Source organism: Mesocricetus auratus, unplaced genomic scaffold (assembly GCF_017639785.1).
Source record: "Mesocricetus auratus isolate SY011 unplaced genomic scaffold, BCM_Maur_2.0 Super-Scaffold_100676, whole genome shotgun sequence".
Classification (NCBI taxonomy): Eukaryota; Metazoa; Chordata; class Mammalia; order Rodentia; family Cricetidae; genus Mesocricetus; species Mesocricetus auratus.
The window spans coordinates 167,319,377-167,339,486 of record NW_024429266.1 but is presented as its reverse complement, the minus strand read 5'-3'; the positions used below and the strand labels follow the sequence as shown (position 1 = coordinate 167,339,486).

Genomic DNA, 20,110 nt, shown 5'->3' with positions numbered 1-20,110 from the left:
AAAGTTCATCAAAGTGCAATACTAGAAGCCACTGGTCCTTCCCAGAACATCACCAAAGTAGTCCTTCCTGCTTGGTTTGCTATATAGCACACAGGCCGACAACTGATGCAAAATGCTACTTCAAAGACCCCTTCAATCAATTCATCAATGAGTATTTATTGCAAGGCACTGTGCTAGGCACTATGGAGAGTACATGGAAGAGAAGACCAATGTCCCTGCCCTCGAGGAGCTTACAATCTAGTTGGGAAGACAAGGCATACATATAAGGAAAAGTCTGGTAACAATACAGGAGTTAGGTTCAAATGCAAGGTAACAGTACAAGAGATTTCCAAAAGTAGTACCTTATGAAATACCGAATGAAGGGAAGGGTTGCAGCAAATTCAGAGGAAGGACATCACAAGGACAGGCATGTGGGAAGATCTCACAGATGAGCTGGAGGGTTGGAGGTGCCCCAAGACAGTTGCTTTTTCGGCGGGAGAGAAGGGAACATTTCAAGGAGGAACAGCCATGAGACCAAAAGGCACAGAGGTGAGACCAAAAGCAAGCAGGGCTCAGTGTGGATGGGTATAGGGGTAAGAGATTTAGACTAAGAAGGGCCTTACGTGCTTAGTTTATATATAGATTTTAAGATTTTTTTGGGTAGGGAAACAACAGACACACTTAGATCAAATTGGCAAAATCTTGGCTAGCCAAGAAAAAAAAATTCTAGTCTGCTTCAAGACATTGGTTACTTGATTTTGATCCTCTTTGCTTCTAAGGAGGATTTGAAAGGCTGTCTTCAGGGTTGTCAGTTCCAAAGTCACCACTGGAATTGGGTCACCTAGCTTTGGGGTCAGAGCTAGAGACTTTTGGGTTTCCCTGTGGTCCCAGTTGTAACTAGCACAAAGATAAGCTATCAAATTGCCTGACAGGCAGGCAGGAATAATGCTCCCAGAAGGCAGATATCTTTACAAATGACAGAATATTTATTAACAATACTTTAAAAAAGATTACATATTCTAGATCACTGATAGATATCATTTACACTGGGGTTGGGAAGTACCTGGGATATCAGGCTTTTTTCATTCATTTTATTATTATGTTGATTTTTTGCATGTGACTTTTAAATCATATTTTAACATAGAAGTAAAGCATATCAAATTAAAGAAGGAACGCAGCTGAAATACTGACAATATTTTCCCTGTTACCATCCTAATTTTCACACAAATGGAATCCGGATGATGACTTTACTGGATGAATATAATTAGAAGGTTGAAAAGCTATGGTATGTGTAAGCAAAAACGACAAGTTACAGGCAATCATGAGCTCTCCAAGAAAGAAGAAAGAGGTGACTCTGTGTTTGAACGTGAAAAGTTTCATATAAAAATCTCATTGCCTTCTATATTCTTCCCTTGTCAGCTTACAAAACATCCCCCATTATAGCAAAGAGTTGTTCATAAGAATAAGGTTTTGTCAATATTGCCATCTTTCATTGTATGACTTTAAGATTTATGTAAAGCTTAGAAGCAACCAGACTAGCTACTGCAAAACAGGGGAGACATCGAGATACAATACGTTTGTACTACTGAAAATTTATAGATTCATATGTAAAATTCTTTGCAGCAGCTATTTGCTGAAATAGGAAATTTTTTTCAAATTACATATGTTATTGTCATTCAAAAGAAGGACTCTATCATTACAGTTACTCATGTTATCTATAAGAAAATTTGAAATTATAAACTCATTGACAGAATTATTCATTAAAAAATTTACATTCAAAACAGATATGTCTAAAGAGTAAAATTACCTTTTATGCCATGAAAGACCTGTTTGACTATAGTAACTTTTTGTCTATGTTACTACAGGATATGTAACTTCAAATTCAGTGCCTAAGATGATGCTACTACAAAGACGATGCTCAAATAAAGTCTTACCAGACGATGCTAACTAAGTTCAGGGATGGGAGGATTGCACAAGGTGCCTCTTGGACTGGGAAGAGTAGCTTTTGAGATTTGTAGTTCCTGAAACCATCTCAAGTTGTGTTGAACAACAAAATTCACAACAGGGTGGGAAAACATATCACATATGTCAAAGGGACTCAATTCAATGCATTAACCATTCAAGGAATAATTTATATACAGCAACCTTGAGTTACAGACCAAGTCTCCAGCTGTTTTGTCACTAGATCCTTGTAAAACTGTACAAGTCATTTGTAATTCATTTACTGAGATGAGTTTCAAACTCTGTCCTTAAAGGAAATCATCTCAAATCATAATTGTGTGGTTGTGTTGCCCAGAGCATTTTACAGCAGAGGAAAAAAAACCAATATCTACATTATATGTTAACTTTAAAAAATTCTATAAAACACTAAATATATAATAAAAAATATGCATATAAGGACATATGTAAACTGCTTTGGTAACATCATATTACAGATGTCTTCAGTGCATTGCAGAGTTTCCAAAGAAACTTCAGACAAAGCTAGATTTGCTTTGAGAAAGTACTGTATAATGCCATTCCTAACGAAGCAAAAAACATTTTTTTCCAGTAATAAGATGTACTTGAACAACGATATTACTTAGTACTGGGTGTCTTCAAAACAACTAGCTAAATGTTGCTTATATTATAAATAGCAAGTCCTTTAGATAACTTTTGTCATAAACTAGACCTGGCTGTGAGGGAGATCATTATTGTGCTGATGGCTGACAGCGTACACGCGTTGGAGGTAGAAGCCCCAGATCCTCTTGCATAGGAATCTGCAAAGAGAGAACAAATCCATTTGAAAGGGTCCCATCCTGTGCACACAGGAAAGAGGTGCTCCAGGGCTGGCTTCTCCAAGAACCACACTGTCTGCTTGTGCATCATCTAGCTATTCCTTTTATTTTTAATGTGTATGTATGCATGTGCAGAAACACTTGTCTGCTCAGGTACGTGTCCATACGTGTATGAATGCATGTGGAGGGACTCTGTCGACTCCTTAAGAAGGATGCCATCCACCTTGCTTTCTCAAGGTCGGGTTTCTTACTGGCTTGGAATTCATCAAGGGATCTTCCTGTTTCTACCTCCCTCGTGCTAGGATTACAAGGGTGTGTGGCTGTATCTATCTTATCTAGCTTGCTTTTTAAATAGAGGCTAGAGTTCATATTTAAATCTTCTGGTTTGCAAGGCAAGCACTTTATTGATGGAGTTTTCTTTCCAGCTGTCTACACGGTTTCCTCTCAATGATTTATTAACATTAGTTCCATGATGACCTTTCTGTGGGCTGGGAACAAGTTAGGGAATAGCCTACAGATACTTTTTAGATTTTTTAAAAATAAATTGAAGGTATCCATATTCGCTGTGGTAAATATTTCAATATTACTAGCAATATGTCTGATACAGGTCAATATGTCCGTGATGTAACTGATACTCCCTTTGAAATTCCACCTCTGTGCCATGCAGACACTGTGACACTCACTTTTACAGCCCGCTCTCTGGACCAGATATTGTCAGTGTTTCATTCGTCAGATAAGGAGACTGGATTCCCAAAAGATGAGGTAACTAACTTGTCTAGGAGTGCTAGCAAGTGAGTGGCTGGATTGGGAATCAAAACCATGTTTGTCTGAGTATATCGCTTTTGCTAAGACAAAATAATCACATTTTAGACAAACTTTTTCATATGGGTTGCACATTTTTCATAATAAAATCTTTCTCATTGTCAGTCTGGGTTCCTTTAAGGCAGCCTGATCTCCCTAACTGACAGGATGGACATCTCTTTAAGGGAATACATTCTCGGCTAGCACTCAGAACGCCACTATCCAACACTATTTATGTTCCTGAAATGAATAAGATCAGGAAGCACAGGTGAGGAAAAGGAAGATCTTTGCAATGGTAAGAAGTTTATAGTAAGATTTAAGCAGAGTGAGGTAAGTAAATCCCAACTGTGTGTTGTTGTGATCTGGAGATTAGTTACACAGCTTTGCTGTATAGCTTGCTCCCTCTCAGAGGAAGTCAGAGCCCTTGTTTGGTGATAGCTAGTTCATCTATATAGCTAGTTCCAGACCAGTCAAGGTACTACTTAGTGAGGAACCCCCCAAAGAAACAAAAATAAAAAACCCACAAAACAAACAAAAAGTATAGTTCAATGGCATTCAAGTCCATTAACCATATATACATATTATACATTATGTTAACCATACAAAATATATTAGCTATATATATTATACACACACACATATATATGTTTGTATAAGTATAAACTCTATTTCTGGGGCAAGGCCTTTGGCCTCAGTTTCCCAGTGCACCCCATACTGTTCTTGAACAAGACAAGTACCTATTGAAGCCTTCCTAAATTAAAGGCAACACAGAAAATGGGTGAAATGACCAGGGAGCTCTGTACTCTTCTGAACTGAGAAATTTAACAGAAGCCATGAAAATTGCTTCATGGCTGTTTTGCTATCATTTCCTATCTGTAAGACAAAATAGCCCTTTCTTCATCTGAAAAATGAAATGATGGACACCTAGCAGAGACTTAGTTCAGTACTAAAATTAGAGTCTCGGTGTTGAGGATATCACCTTGGTTTAAAATATCATCTTTCTCTTGATAGTTTGAAAGTTTAATTCCAGCTTGAATTGATCCCCTAATATCCAGACCTCAAATCCAAATGCCAAAAAATTATGTTCCTTGATATCTATCTAATGGCAGCCTGGATGTCTATCTAATCTTTCCTTTATCATTATAAAATACTCCATAAACAAAGGGACCATGTAAGCCAAAGAACACAACTCAGGTAGTTTGGGTTGTTATAATCCTGGTACTTAGGAAGTAGAGACAGAAGGATTTCTACAAGTTGGTAGACGGCTTCCTCTACATATCCAGGCCCAAGCCAACCAGGGCTACTTTGTAAGACCCTGCCTGCTAAAACAAAGACAAAAGAGTACAATCCATTGGCAGTATTTTCAGATGTAACCAGCACAACTCTTTCTAGATACTTTTAAAAATAATGCTAAATAGTACACAAATAGTCATTAAACAGCCATCCCCCACTCACCATCTGCTACCAATCATTATTCTGATTCTTTTTACTCTTATGAATTTCCTTTTTTTAAATAAATAAAGCCATACAAAAATTAGCAGGCTGTTGAGATATTCATAAACATGATACTTAAAAACAGAATAGAATGCATTTCCTCAAAAGGACTACTTTCACATACTATTTAACAACATTTTAAATCGAGAAAATTAGCTATATATATAGCCATATGTGTTTTGCATGTAGATTACATATACTCAATAAAAATGTATCATGTTAACGTCTAAACGTTGCCAACTCAAGACTGAATTATACCAGTTCTCTGGGCATAAAATACCATAGCCTTAAGAAGTTTTTGGCAGGAGATGGTGTTGTATATTTTCAATTCCTTTCATCCCAGCACTGAGGAGGCAGAGGCAATTGGATCTCAGTGAGTTCAAGGCCAGCCTGGTTTATACTGCAAGTTCCAGACCAGTCATTCTACATAGTGAGACCCTGTCTAAAAGAACAACAAGACAACAACAAAACCTTTTTGTGTATTCTTCCTAACTTCATTGTTCGTTAGCTTTGGGAGCGATAATTTGGAGACTATGTGTTTGTGAGCTAAATGAATCAATATGAAACAGCCCTCTGTGACTTATGTGGGACAGCCTTCACATACTATCTACATTCGTCACTGACTAAATCCATGAAAACTGGGCAAAGGTTTTTGTTTTGTTTTGTTTTGCATGAAGTTTCTTGCAATCAGAAAACACCAGTGATGAGAGGATGGAGGCTCCCGTCATTCATCTTAATTACAACTCTTTCTTTTCAAGCTCAATTTCTTTGAATCCTTGGGTCATCTGGGACAGTGGCACAATAGGGAGGAGGAAAAGGTGAGAAAAGCATTCTTACTTGTTATCTTTGGGATTCGGATTTGCTCACTGCTGCTGCCGTCTCCTCCGTCGCTGAATGGCTTAATCTCTATGATGTAATCTTCATCGAAGGGTAAAGAAAGCTCCACTGATGTTTTGTTTGTTTCAATGACAGACGTGCTGCTTTGCCTGTTCCATCTGTACAAGACCTGCCCATGTAGAAAGAGCAGGTGTCATTTGCTGCTCTAACTAATGCCCAAAGATGTGGTTTTGTTCCTGTCTATCTCTAGGTACCAGCTTAACGCAAGGTTATGGAAGTGCTCTGACAGCCTGCTCACACAGAGAAGGTTAATCTATGGTGAGGGTCATGTCTTTTGCTACCATGCCATGGAGGGAAGAGTTGAAAGGCTACTTCAAGAGGGAAAGGAGAGCAGCACGTGTGGCTACTCTTTCAGGTGGGTAAGCTAACTGACATTGAAATATAGAAGTCTGAGGAAGCATGCAGAGTCGGTGATACAGTGTTGGAATCAGAATAGATCTGGCTCTGTGTGACCATGAGTCATCTACCTCACCTCACTGAATGTCATTTCCCTCCACTGTAAAATGGGGGCAAAACAGCCACTTTTCAAGATTTCATAAAGACTGAATGCAGTAAGATCTGGGTTCAAAGGATGCATTAGACATATGTCGGTTAGTTTACAGGCAACACAAATTGGACTTGCTTTTATTTTCTTCTGTTTTGGGGGGAGGGAGGTTGTGAGGGAGGGACGTTGGTAGGGAGGGAGGGAAGGGTGGACCTGGGAGGCGTGGGAGGTGTGATTGGGATGCATGATGGGAAATTCCCAAATAATCAATAAAACTATTATTTTGGAAAGAATAAAGTATATCTATGCAGACGTAAGTGAAATAAGATGAGCACACACAGTAGGAGTTCCCATCACAAGAGACACCTTGAAACTTCTTGAAAGAGGACATTTCCAAACACATAGATGTTTCTGAATGGCAAGAGTAGTGAGCTCTCCCCTTTCCCTCCCACTGGGACACCTTTTAAGGGTCATGTAGAAGAGGCAATCAGTGAGAGTCTGGGAGTGTGGTGGTTCTGAATAGTTCTACTCATGCACCTTTGTTTCCCTTCCTGGGCCTCTTAGATGCTGAGTTTGGACTGTAATTTATCTGATGAGGTGGCTGGCTACGTATACTGACAACACACTCACTTGAGTCTCTGATGGACCTCAACCTAGTAGGGAACAAACTATAAAGGAATAAAAACATGTACCTGCCATTGTGCCCCCGGAAACAATCATGAGGACAACTATCCTGTAGGTTCTGACTCTTGTAGGTAACTTGTCATTGTCACTACAATCCCACAATGCAGGTATGCTTATGCCCTTTCACAAATGAGGACACTGAGGCCCAGGGTCCTCACACCATGGAGAAGTGTCAGGAAGCTGATCCCTAAATCATAAGTCAAAACAGTCTACCTTCTCCAGCTTCCCACAGGATAAAAAAGATGGAGCTGGATGGCACCAGTGGTCCTCAGCCTTGGGTGTTTTGGGATACTTGCTGGTACTCTAAATCTGTACTTCTCAGCAGAGGTGGAGGGGAATAGAATACAATTTTGCCCTGTCTCAGAATCACCAGACAAGATACTTAAAGTATCATTTCTTCAGCCCTTCCCTAGGTTTTCTGGCTGCTGAGGTCAGGACTGAGTCCTGAACTTTTCATTCTGCTAAGTTCTCCACCTATACCAATGTTACTAGACCAAGGATGGTAGTCTGACGACCACAGGACTAGCTTGTGTATCCATGAGACCCCTAAAAATATTGATCTACTGAGGCCAGTCTTCTATTGCAAGACAGAAGCAAACAGAAGTGAAATTCATAAGATTTCCTTAACATAGTTAAGATCCCATTTGTTCCTTGGCATTTTATCACCTTAATTTATGGCCCACTAATACAAGGTGGAAAACACAATTTCCTTAAGGTGAAGAGATTCACAAGCCCTCCCCTTCCCCACTCTGAAGCATCGGCTGTGCCAGGCTTGGCATCCCTTTGCAAATGACCAAGCACCAATAAATCCTCAGCCACCAGCTTCTCATCCCAGCCCTTCAGGAGAATGGGCTGACTGATGGGATGCAAGGTCACATCTGGCTCAGAGGAACAAATTGCTTCTTTGATTTACTTCTGGTCTTTGCAAGAGCTCACAGAATCCAACTGGTTTCAAGTATAAATCCAAAAGAAACATTCCCTCGAGAAAGCAGACTTTTTTTTTTCTTTTTCTTTTTTTTTTCCAAATCAGTCCTGCTTATCAGTCTTGTAATAGTGGAGACTGCTGTGGAACCTAAATAAAGGCCAGCTTAAGTTTCATTTACACCTAGCACTTGATACAGCTGATTGGCATGAAGGCTGTGCTTGTATCTGATATAATGCAGGCAGGGAGAAAGAGAGGATCCTGGGAATAATGATAACAGCTGACACTTTTGCTTCTCTGGTGTTAGAACACTTCTGCTTGTAAAGGTTTACGGAGATCATCTCCCGAGCTATGCTTAGTTACTATTTTGACCTCAGAGATGGCAACCTGAGACCTGGAGATAGTAGACAATTGCCTGCGGTCCCATGACAAGTAAGTGATTGATCCCATGTTTAAACCTAAGCACTACAACTCCAGAGCCTGGATTACTCTTATCAATTTGGCCCTCATCTGTAGTTCAAATTGCTTTCCCTTCCATCTCTGTCTTCATATGTGGGAACAAAGGGGATTAGACAGTGAACTTAAAAAACTGTGGAGGGAACAAAACAGAGAAACCCTGTCTTGGAAAATAAAAAAAACAACAAACAAACGAAAAAACAGTGGAGGCATAGGAGAGCAAATGCCTCTGCAAGTAAAGGAGCCTTGATTAGATATCCAGGATTCACATGGTGAAGGAGAGAATTAACTACTGAAAGTTGTTTCCTGACTGCCACACATACCATGCACACACACACCAATAAATAAATAAAATGGAAAAACTAAAATGAGAGAACATGTAGCCTGAGGATCATGTGCTGCTGACATATATTATTTGTTTTGGCCATGTTAGTGTCTGATTTTTTTTTTAAATGCCAACCTTTATGAACTAAGAAATTATGCATGAAGGTTTATCATTACCGTTGAAAGATATGACCATCACAGTTGCTGTGTTTTGGGTGTTTATTTGCTCTAAAATTTCTGCTAAAAATTAATTTCTACTGTAACAATTTAAAGAGGTGGAACATGGGGGCTTATGCTTACAGTCCTATTATTTAGGATGCTCAGGCAGTAGGATTATTGTGAGTTTAGGCCCCTTAGCTACATAGTGAGTTACAGGTCAACTTTGACTACAGAGTTAGACATTGTCTCAAAAAAAAAATAAATGGAACATTTAAGAGGTGATTAGACTCAGTAATGATGTATCTGGACTGTGAGAGCCCCACCCGGGACTGGTGCTGTTGTAGGAATCCTGTCCCTTTTTGGTGTGTCTCAGCCTTTTGTCTCCTGTTTTATAATGACAGAAAAAGAAGACTGTTGTAAGTCAACACTTCTATGTTGAAACTCCCACCTTCAAGAAATATGTTTCTGTTCATGATAAACTAACAAGCCTCAGTTATTTTCTTACAGTAGCACACACACAGACAAAGACACTGGTCTATACTTCTCGTTGGCAACAACTGGAGCTAAAAAGCCACTGCCCTCTGGACAGCCAGAAAGTCTATTGCTATCGTCACCAATACTTCACACTCTGTTACACTGACACAGATCCACCGCTGCGCCTTCATGCCTCTGCCCACACACTTTGCCAGAAGGCTGCCTGTCTCATTTCCTCCTTTCTTTGAAAGCTCAGTTAAGATATAACCCTTGACGTGGCTTTCCTTGGCCAATACATAAAATGGCACATCTTTCCTGTTTGTCCCCTGACTCTCTCTGGTCTCCTCACCCTCATGCCTTTTTCTTTGTAATGCTTTATTTCCATCTGCTGTGTCTGCTGATTGATTGCTGCTAGTCAAAATAAACAAGAGGCCAAGGGGCAGGGGCAGGTTCCATACTGCGTGCTCAGATTCCAAGTTTGGATATTCCAGAGATGTTATTTTAGCACATTTCTGTGTCTTTTAAGTTAGGGTTAATAGACATAGTAGACCCTAGAAATTTCTTCTTTAAGGGGTTATTGAAGGTAAGATGGTTAAGAAACTTGGACAGATTTCTAGAGGGTTTGTCCAATGGGCTCAGTTAGCTTCATTCGCTTATTTATGTGGGCAGCTTATTTTGCCAGTCCGAGACCAGATATTATTTCTTTAAATCTGATTTTAGGTCGCAGGATGTCCATAAATCCATAAATGATCTCAAGCTGGACTTTAGAAGGATTTCTAGAGGTTAGATAAAATCCAGAATTCCTCAGGAATTCTTCCAAAAGGAGTCATTTTCCTTTATTCTGGTAGAAGGGGCACATGGTTACTTGTGGCACCTATCAGCATATCAAAGCCCATACTGGCCTCCATGTTCCCTTACTATCATAAATACCTGTTATAAATCTAAAGACCATGCTAATGTTGAGGCCCTTCACTCCCCCCAGATACTCATCCTCTTTATAGTTCTCATGGTTCGTTCATTCCACACACTCTCGTCTCAGTGTTTCTCAGGGATCACACATCAGATATCCTACATATCATACATTTCTATTATGATTCATGACAATAGCAAAATTATAGTTATGAAATACTGTTATGGTTGGGGTCACCACAACATAAGGTACTAACTATATTAAAGGGTCATAGTATTAGGAAGGTTTCTCCTTGCCACCCTGTCTTTCTTCCACCTCTGCTACGTGTTTCCATAGCATTGTGTACACCTGACTCCATCTGTGGGTGATACCTCTCACATGTACCCTCCTGCCACAGCGGGACTACCCTATATTCTCACAGCTTAACTTCAAAAGATGCAAATGACATGGCTAATGCCATAAAAGACGACCTCATTTGAGCTGATATTTGAATCGGAAAGAGAACTAAGTGTCCTAGTTTTAATTTATTCTCATATTTTATTCTATTTCTATAGAAATAAAAATAGTTTTCCAAAATCCTATATGGAGAATAACAGAACTCTTCTGGGAAGGCAAATTTTGGCTCAGTCGTACTTTACAGGAGCCAAAGCTGTTCAAGAAGGGACTTAGCTCCAAGGGAAAATGGACTTTACACCACTGCTGAGGGTAAGCAGGCTTTCGCTACACCACTGTGCACTGAGATGCCAGGGAAGGAAATTTAATGTGGCATTTAAGTTAAGGGCATTTTGCATCCTGACTAGACTCCTAGTGAGTGACTTTGTGCAAAGCTTTTGATAAACTATCGTCACTATGCTGTGTGGACATGCTCTCCACTGCTAGTGATTTTACAATAATCATTCAAAAGGAAAAACTGACTTTCCTTGTAACTTTGCAAGTCCACTTTAATACCCCCTCACTGTTTTTATTACTTAAGGAAGATTATAAAATCAAGATTATGATATTGAAATTTCCTCAAGGAGAAGGGCTTGGACATCAACATTTTCTGGAGTCTTATAAAATGGAGAATTCTATTCCTTATTATTTAAGTCTCTAGATATTTTAATTATTATGCTTCCAAGAACTTTGTTCTTCTTCCAGCTAAAAATCTTCAGTTCCTTCTTTCACCCTCACAGAGGTTGGGACTGGGCCCTGGTCACGGTCTGCTCAGTGTGTCATCTGGCCTTCACATTTGGACACAGCCAACCCTGCTACTCCTTGCCCACAGGCCCTTCACATCAGAATGATGCATTATTGCTGGCACCCATGTTCCCTGCCCTCACCCCTTTGAATCTGGGCTGGCCTTACAGTAGCTACTTTTATCCTTAGCTTTAAAAAGACATGTGGCTTCCACTCTCTCTCCCACTGAAGCTAAAGGCCTCATCAGAAGTCCAGCTACCCTGAGATGGCCACACTGGAAGAAAGCCAGAGTTCCCCATCGGCAGAGTCCATGTAGTAAATAATCTCTGGCCACTCTCCAGCTTTTACAAAGCCATGCCAGGTGAGAAAGCCACCCATGTGTGAGCTCTATCAGGGATTCTAACCACAGACACTCTGTATTTTGGCCAAACGAAGCCTGTGAAAATAGTAAAAATTAAACACAATTGTTTTAGCCCAACTTCAGGTGACAATGGGAAGTATAAATTTAGTCATAGGCTTGAGAGAGAGCTTAGCCATCATGAGTCTGTACTTCTCTTATAGAGGACTTGAGTTCACTTCCATGTCAGGCAGATCAGAACCATTTGAAAGTCCAGCTCCACTAGATAAAACGCCATCTTTTGGCTGTGTGTGTGTGTGTGTGTGTGTGTGTGTGTGTGTGTGTGTGTGTGTGTGTGTTCATTTTCTCTTTGAAGACAGGCCAGCATTTACATGATCTGGCAAACAACATTTTCAATCCATTTTCTTACAGAGAACGCTATCTATAGAAAGAAGAACAGGTATTGGAATGGCCAAATTGGGAGAGGGATGGAGAGAGAGGGCAATCAATGAGATATCTTGATAAAGGGGGCCATTATGGGGTTAGGGAGAAATCTGGTACCATAGAAATTTCCAGAAATCCACAAGGATAGCCCCAGCTAACACACCTAGCAATAGTGGAAGAGGGTGCCTGAACTGGCCTTCTCCTACATTCAGATTCAGAATGTCTAACTGTCATCATAGAATCTTCATCCAGTAACTGATGGAAGCAGATGCAGAGATCTACAGTCAAGCACTGGACTGAGCTCCTGGAGTTCAGCTGAAGACAGGGAAGAGAGATCAAATGAACAAGGGGGGTCAAGATCATGAGGGGAAACCCACAGAGACAGCTGATCTGAGCTTGTGGGAGCTAAGGGACTCTAGACCTACAGATGTGAGCCTTCATGGGACTGAGCTAGGCACTTTGCATGTGTGTGACAGTTGTGTGGCTTGGTTTGCTTGTGGGGTCCCTATGAACTGGCCTTTTGGAACCTAATCCCTATGGTGGGATACTCCACTCAGCCTTGATGCAGTGGGGAGGATGCTTCAACTTGATGTGCCATGCTTTGTTGACTTCCATTCAAGGCCTGACCCTTTTTGAGGAGTGGATGGGGGAAGGGGTAGGAGGGAGGTGGGGAGGGATTGGGAGGAGAAGAGGGATGGGAAACTGTGGCTGGTATGTAAAATAAGTAAAAATTTAAAATAGCAAAAGAAGAAAATACGATTTTTTAGATTTGGTGTACTTTTCCAGTCTTCTCCTTTACATAAAAAATGAAGAAAAGTCCTGGGCAGTGGGTGTACACATGGGAGCCACAGGCAGCTGGATCTCCATGTTTGAGGCTAGCCTGGTCTACAGAGTGAGTGCCAAGAGAGAGGCTTCAAAATTATACAGAGAAATCCTGTCTCAAAAAATGGAAAAAGAAGGAGGAGGAGGAGGAGGAAGTGGAGGAGGAGGAAGAGAAGGAAGAAGATTAGAAATAAGAATGACAGACAGTTATTATTGTTGATTAAACACACACACACACACACATACACACACATGGAGTGAGATAATGATAAAGTTAAGGGCTATTTTCTTGGGATTTTGTAGAGTCCTAGTCACAGGGTCTTTAACCATTTCTGATCTAGGTTGTATAAACATAACTAAAGTTCTCATAGAGTTTTAAGTGGTGTAAGTGTTCCCCAGTGGGGTCCATATGTTAAGGGCATGGTCTTCTGTCTGTGGTGTTACTGGGAGATGCTGGAACCTACAAGGGGTGGACTTTGTGACTGCTCTTGCAGGGGACTGCAGAATGGAATCCCAGTCTCTTTTGTTCTCTCTTTTTTCTTCCTGGCCACCATCTACTGCATCTCCCTGCCATGATATATTGCCTTGCTAGAGGTCCAAAAGCAACCGTTAACCATCCTTGAAACCACAAGGGTGAAACAAATTAAACCTTTCTTCTCTTTTCCAAGCTCATTAGCTCAGTTATTTGAAAAACTGATTCACCCAGATGATGGTCTAAATTCTGGAAAATTAACACAGAGCACATATAAAATTTAGACCAATCGCTTTAGGGTAGAGATTCCTGAAAAGGCCAGAGGAGTGACTTCAGGGGAGAGGGAGAAAATGGAGGATCTGCTGGGAGCCAGACTCCCTGCCACTGGCAGCATTAGGTATGCTTGCAAAAAGGAATTACCCACTTTGTATCCTTTTACTTCTGACTCATTATCCAGGGCCTTCACTTCATCCCAGTTCAGGATAATTTTGGAGTCCGAAGAATTCCATATGATGTTTCCAGGGGGTTGGCTTGGTGCTATAAAAAAAATTAAGATAGACGAAGTCACAGATTATTAAATCTCAATGGATTCTGAGGCATGTCTCCTTACTAGGATTCTAGAGTAGAGGCAATTTAATGGGCGATTGAACTAATATGTGTCTTCAAGGTCACTGAAATCTGACGAGATACAGCATTGCAAATGGAAAAAGATTCAGTTGGTCGCCTACCATTTATAGCTAAAAGAAGTAGTCTTTCCCAGTGAGGAGAAAAACATTTATCTTTCTGTCCTCTGGAGCAATGAATTTGGCATGGTATTCTGAAAGGTTCAGTTAAAATGCTAAGGAGCCTTTGAATCCATATAATGATACCAATTAGTATGCAAATGATCCCTGGGAGGTGGGGATAGGTAATGAACTTGGAGTATGTTTGATGAATCCCCAAAATATTTCGGAGCAACTTTGCCCTTACGTGGTTTTCTGGTCGTGACATTGACTGTCGCACTGGAGGGTCCTGTCCCAGCTGAATTATATGCCTTGACAGCTAAGTGATACAGTGCACTTCCTTTTAGGTTAGTGATTTTTGTAGATGTCTGATTTCCAACTGTTCGTATTTTTCTAGCATTTTCTTCTTTGTCATCATGTCTCCAATATTTTACCTGAAAAATAAAAAGAAAGATCTTGGAAATCATATCCACTGGGGATATTACCAATGTCATCAGGTAATAATATTTTTGTGCAAGTCCTTATGATGGAGTTAAATTTCTATACTAATTTATGGACAAAGATTTCAGAGTAAGGAGATTCACATGATCTTCAAAATTATCCACAATAAGAAAATTTTCTTTTTTCTTCTTATTTTTCCATTGATGTGGACAGTCTGGTGAATCATCAATGGATATTTCTCTTTAATTTTCCCACCTTTAGTTTGAGCCTAGGTGATGCTGGGTATGTAAGACTGAAAAAAAATTCTTTTAAAAGATTTAATTTTATTTTTTTAAAACTGTGTGTGTGTGTGTGTGTGTGGGTGTGTGGGTGGGTGGGTGTGGGTGTTTGTGGGTGTATGTACATGTGAATGTTGGTACCAACAGAGGCCAGAGGAGGGCATCAAATCCCCTGAGTCTTCACTTATAGGCAGTTGTTTAGTTGCCCAACATGGATACTGAAAACTGAACGCAGATGCTTTCTAAGAGCAATGAACACTATTGGCTTCAGAAGCCATTTCTCTATACCTATGGGGATATCATATTTAAGCTTATTCTGCCAACTGTATTGTAAATATTTAGGTTTACGGACACATACATATACATACATGAAAATAAAATATTATAACAAGCATAAACATAGATAAAGGGTAGTCTTGTCTCACAGTAGATCTTTGGTGCTTCTATTAATGGTGTGGTTGAACCAGGCCTCTAGAACAGAGACCTATGTAGGGTGGCATGGGTCTTCTCCCATCAGTGAATATGTCTTAGAGATCGCCCCGAGAAATACAACAAATGCAAATGTCTCCAGCTTACCTCATAGCCTTGAATCCTTCCTCTATTCTTCCCAATGGGGGAGGCCCAGAAAACTTCAATATCTGTGGCAGAAAGACTCCTGGCAAAGATACTGGCTGGTGGCTTGGTTGGTTCTGCAAATGGATTCTGAAAGTTACTACCAAGCTTCTATAAATGGGCTTAGAAGGCAGAAAGAAGCCATGGTCATGGGGCTGTTCTTAATACCTGGGATACATACAACATCTCCCCAAAATAAGCAATTACCATGTGCGGGGGGACACTTAGGAAAGAAACACTTCTGAAATCTTACAAATGTCTCCTCTATAGGTAAGTGGAACTAAAGTAACCCAAGACAAAGTTTAGCAACAAGTTTTCATGGTCAGCAATTCTTTCAAGTAGATCTTTCTTAATTAAGTTAAGTAAGAGTCCCAGTTGCTCGATTATGAAAACAAGAGAGAAACAAGGGCAGTTAACTGAATTGATTACAATTCAAGGAAGCTGGGTGGTGGTTTAGTTCTACATGGCAATCTTTAAAATCCTAGGCAAGTCATTGATAGTTTCTGGGGTTCAGTATCCTAGAATGCAAACGACAGACTGTACCACCAGTTTTTCAAATTCTAGCTGTTTTTATCAGACTTTTGCAAGAGCTGTACACCACTTGTATATGCAACTCTTCTTTCAATACTGTCCTTACTGAAAAACCTAATTCAGCCATGACTTGAATAATAACATTCACAAATGTTACCTTGGGTAGTGCTATCCTCATTCTCTTAAGCACCCCCACCCCAATATGCTATAATAAATTCCTGCTAAAACCAAAGAATCCATCTGGTATAAATTAATGCCAGTTTGTATACTCCTTTCTATATGCACACTCCAGGAAATATTGGACATGGGGATCTCTATTTACACATAACAATATAAGATCCCCCCTATATGCTAACTCAGAATTTTTTAAATGTCACTTGATACATGAGGAATACAACAAAATTTTAAATATGTTGTCATGAATATTATAGTAGAGAAACATGAAGATGCTACAAATATTATGGCTATAAATGATACTCAAGAAACAAGGCATAAACGAAAACTTACTCCACATTGCAGACCTAGGGAATCACAGAAACCTTGGTTGTTCAAAGTGAGGCCAGAAGAAGGAGTGGGGATTTACAAGCAAGAGATGCTGAAGCGCGTGCAAGGAGACTGAAGATTGGGTCTGGGTAGTTTCTAGTCTTTAGCATGTGGTTGTGGTATGTAATAAGAAGCTGGAAAGCTGTGAGAGCTGGCAAAGAGGCAGGGGAGAGACCATGGGAGACTGCCGCCTCTATGGGAATTATTTCTTTGCAGAAAGGAACAAATGTGTTGTTTCTTTTCTGAAGCCAAACAAATGTGTCGACTTTCAGGTGTTGTCATATGACTAAATTCTGAATCTCATCTTTAAAACAACAAGGACTATGTGAGAGGCATTCTGAGGGCAAGGACCTCCCCAGAGAACTAACAATGTGTGAGGACCCTTGAATATCATGACAGTGTGAATGGCAATGCAAGCACCCAAGCTGCTTCATGCTTCTCTCTCCTAAGAAGTCAGAGACAGGGCAAATGGCTTAAAAACATAAGTGATGAGACAGAATGAAACATTCCAACTCATATACACTGGAAAGCATAAAATTAGGTTCTTTAAAAAGAATGATAACAGATAGGTGGTACATGGTATTGTTTATCAGTAAATAGCTAATAGACACAGAAAAATATGATCTGAAGATAACACAGGGCAGGGCATTTGCAAGTTGGTTTTGTCCTTAGCAATTCAGTCCATTGATGGAGAGCCATGCGCTTTCATGTATGATAGAGTCATAATTGAGTTCTTCATTTCAGAGACAGGTTTAACTATGTATCCCAGACTGGCCTCAGGCTGGCTAACCTGCCTCAGTCTCTCCTCTCCTGGGATACTGGTGTGTATACACAAAGTAGAGTTGCTGTGTTTGTGTGTGTAAAATCAAATGTTTTTACAGTATACCTGTTTCTAATTAAGATATGCTTTTGATTTATATCTATTTTACACTCTAAGTTGATCATACATCCTGAATGGAACACCATTTGAGAGTTGAAGGAGTATGAACCATACCTTCTTCAGCAGAATACACCAACGTGGTGGGACTGAAGGGGCCTTCTCCTTTGTTATTGAAGACACCCACTTTAACCTCAAAGGGAGAGAATGGGCGCACACTCTCATTCCTGAACACGTATCTGGAGGCATCAGCTGAAGCCAGCACCGTCAGCATCCAGATCATTTTGCCATGTGGGCGGAAGGCTACCACATAACCAAAGCCTCTGCCATTCTGTAATTCCTCAGGGACTGTCTGGGGAAGGAAGGGAAGTGGTATTCAGGAAGCATAGTAGTTAGATTCACTTATTAAACTCCCCTAATTGACTCAACCATTGAAAGTCACTCCCCAGTTCTTGCCTCAACTGATTCATTATCAAAGCGTATGCACCCCTTCACCTTATTTTGGGCTTTATTTTCAATAATCTTTTTTTAGAGATTTACTTGTTTTATGTATATGAGTGCTCTATCTGCATACACAACTTCATGGGAGAAATGGGCACCAGATCTCATTATAGATGGTTGTGAGTCACCATGTGGTTGCTGGGAATTGAACTCAGAACTTCTGGAAGAGCAAACTGTTATTAACTACTGAGCCATCTTTCCAGCCCCCTCAACAATCTTTTAAACATAGAGATGTCCTTTAACCTGCCTAAGATGTTCATGTGGTACTAGAGCAACACCAGCCTTGAAAAATGAAACAAAAATCTACAGTTGAGAGTTGGGCTCTGGTGAGGTGGACTCAACTCTGAAAACCACTACAAATGATGGCCAATTTACCACACAGTTGATTTCTTAAAAAATATCCCTTCTACCATGTACCGTCTAATAATATTTTTTTCCTTCAGTGCCAGATAGACAAAAGAAGTCACAGAAGGAGGCCATCTCTGCACAGAGGAGATCTTGCCCCTGGGAGAGACTTTGAGCTCAGTTGGGAGGGAGGGAGAGATTTCTTTTCTTTCCCTCCTGAGGTTCTGGGTGAATTAAAGGCTTTTTACTTAAGGGGACATTGTCTAAAATCTTTGAAACACATTTCAAACCTCTTTGGAGGCTCCCTCCTCCTCTTTCAAAATCAATTTTTAATAAATTGGTGACTAACCTTCCTCTAGGTTGTTTAAAGAAATACCTCACATCCCAGCAGCAAAGCCAACTGCTAGGAAATTGTTCTGGGACACTCAATCTATAGCTGGCAGATGTTTTAAATCAATTGGCCATGCAGCAATTCAGAAAGAAAAAAAGACTGGCTTTCTCTGAACCAGACTTCCTTATTTTTTTTTAACTTGTGTTATCTCCTCTTTCATGATTTTTCCCCCCTGTGAAGAGTCAAATTAAAACTTGCTTCAAACAATGGGTGGCCAAGCACCTTCACTTCCTGATAGACATTAACAGATTTCCTGAAAATACAAGGGGACCATTCCTGGCTTCTTAACAACCCAGACAAAAGCTTGTCCCTTTGGTCCTGAGATAGATTTACCTCCCAGGTTATAACCAGTTCAGATTTGCTGCCTCCACCACCACTGACGTTAGCTGGGGTGACTTCAGGGACTGTAGGAGACAAAAAAGAAACCAAGTTATTTCAGGCACTGATAGTAATTGTGAGTCAGGACAGTTGCCCAGATTGGGTGACTCACTGTGAGGGAATTCTTGGGCACATGTCCTTTGTCTTTTGGATATCAGAAATAACATCCACAGAAGCAACACTGTACTGGTTGGAAGAAGCAAAATGTCCCAAGGAAATTGCTATTAGTTACCTGTTTCTGGATCAACAGAGTATTCATGTTAGCAGTCACTACTGACCACTTGTTTGGCCCTGTACCTAAAGACCTAAGAGTTCCACAGAGACAGAAACAACTGAATAATCTGTCCTCAAGCTTGGTTAGACATTTATTAACCATGTGGTGACAACAAAGGAAAGACAGGACAAACTGTGCCCACGTGGAGCTTACAATCTACTGGGAGGTTGAGAACACATGCAAAATATCACAGAGAAACTTGGACAACACCCAATGATGTCGCAGACAGAATGGAGAAGAGCAGTTGTGTTCTGGAGTAGCAGGTTGCTCAGCGGAGCACTGGGCTAATGGCTTCTCAGAAGAAGGTGAGCTTTGAGCTGGGTGTTGAAGGAAGTGGTGGACATAGGTTGACCCCTGGCTCACTGTGCTTAACCTCTCTCATCCCCAGTTTTCTCTGTAAAAGAGGGGAAATAAGACTCACTTCCTTCTCAGGGTTGTAGGGTAGAATTGAGTTATAGTTTTGGAGATGGGAAAAGAAATCACAGGATTAGTTATGCTATCATATAAATGAAGGATGCCAGGCAGACTCTTTCAATAGCTAACTGGGGCCTGCAGCTAGTAACTCAGTATATCACCTTAAAGCCAATGATACCATACCCAGATGGATT

The 20,110-nt window shown here is 40.4% G+C and overlaps 1 protein-coding gene across 8 annotated transcripts in view; it reads right to left on the bottom strand.

The window, feature by feature from the left end:
- Positions 1-944: 944 nt before the first annotated feature.
- The window catches only part of Cntn4 (contactin 4), a 1,002,315-nt gene continuing 983,149 nt past the window's right edge, over positions 945-20,110 (bottom strand). For 7 of the 8 annotated variants that reach the window (XM_040739329.1, XM_040739331.1, XM_040739333.1 and 4 more), the window contains 7 exons: positions 19,184-19,254; positions 17,731-17,965; positions 15,627-15,739; positions 14,579-14,765; positions 14,034-14,146; positions 5,886-6,054; positions 945-2,735 (listed from right to left, as the gene is read on the bottom strand). In XM_040739329.1, the coding sequence (XP_040595263.1) occupies positions 2,635-2,735; positions 5,886-6,054; positions 14,034-14,146; positions 14,579-14,765; positions 15,627-15,739; positions 17,731-17,965; positions 19,184-19,254 (989 nt within the window). In that variant the 3' untranslated portion in view covers positions 945-2,634. Of the gene's footprint in view, positions 2,736-5,885; positions 6,055-14,033; positions 14,147-14,578; positions 14,766-15,626; positions 15,740-17,730; positions 17,966-19,183; positions 19,255-19,565; positions 19,897-20,110 lie in introns of those variants that run through there. The other variant, XM_040739337.1, reaches the window with a different exon arrangement.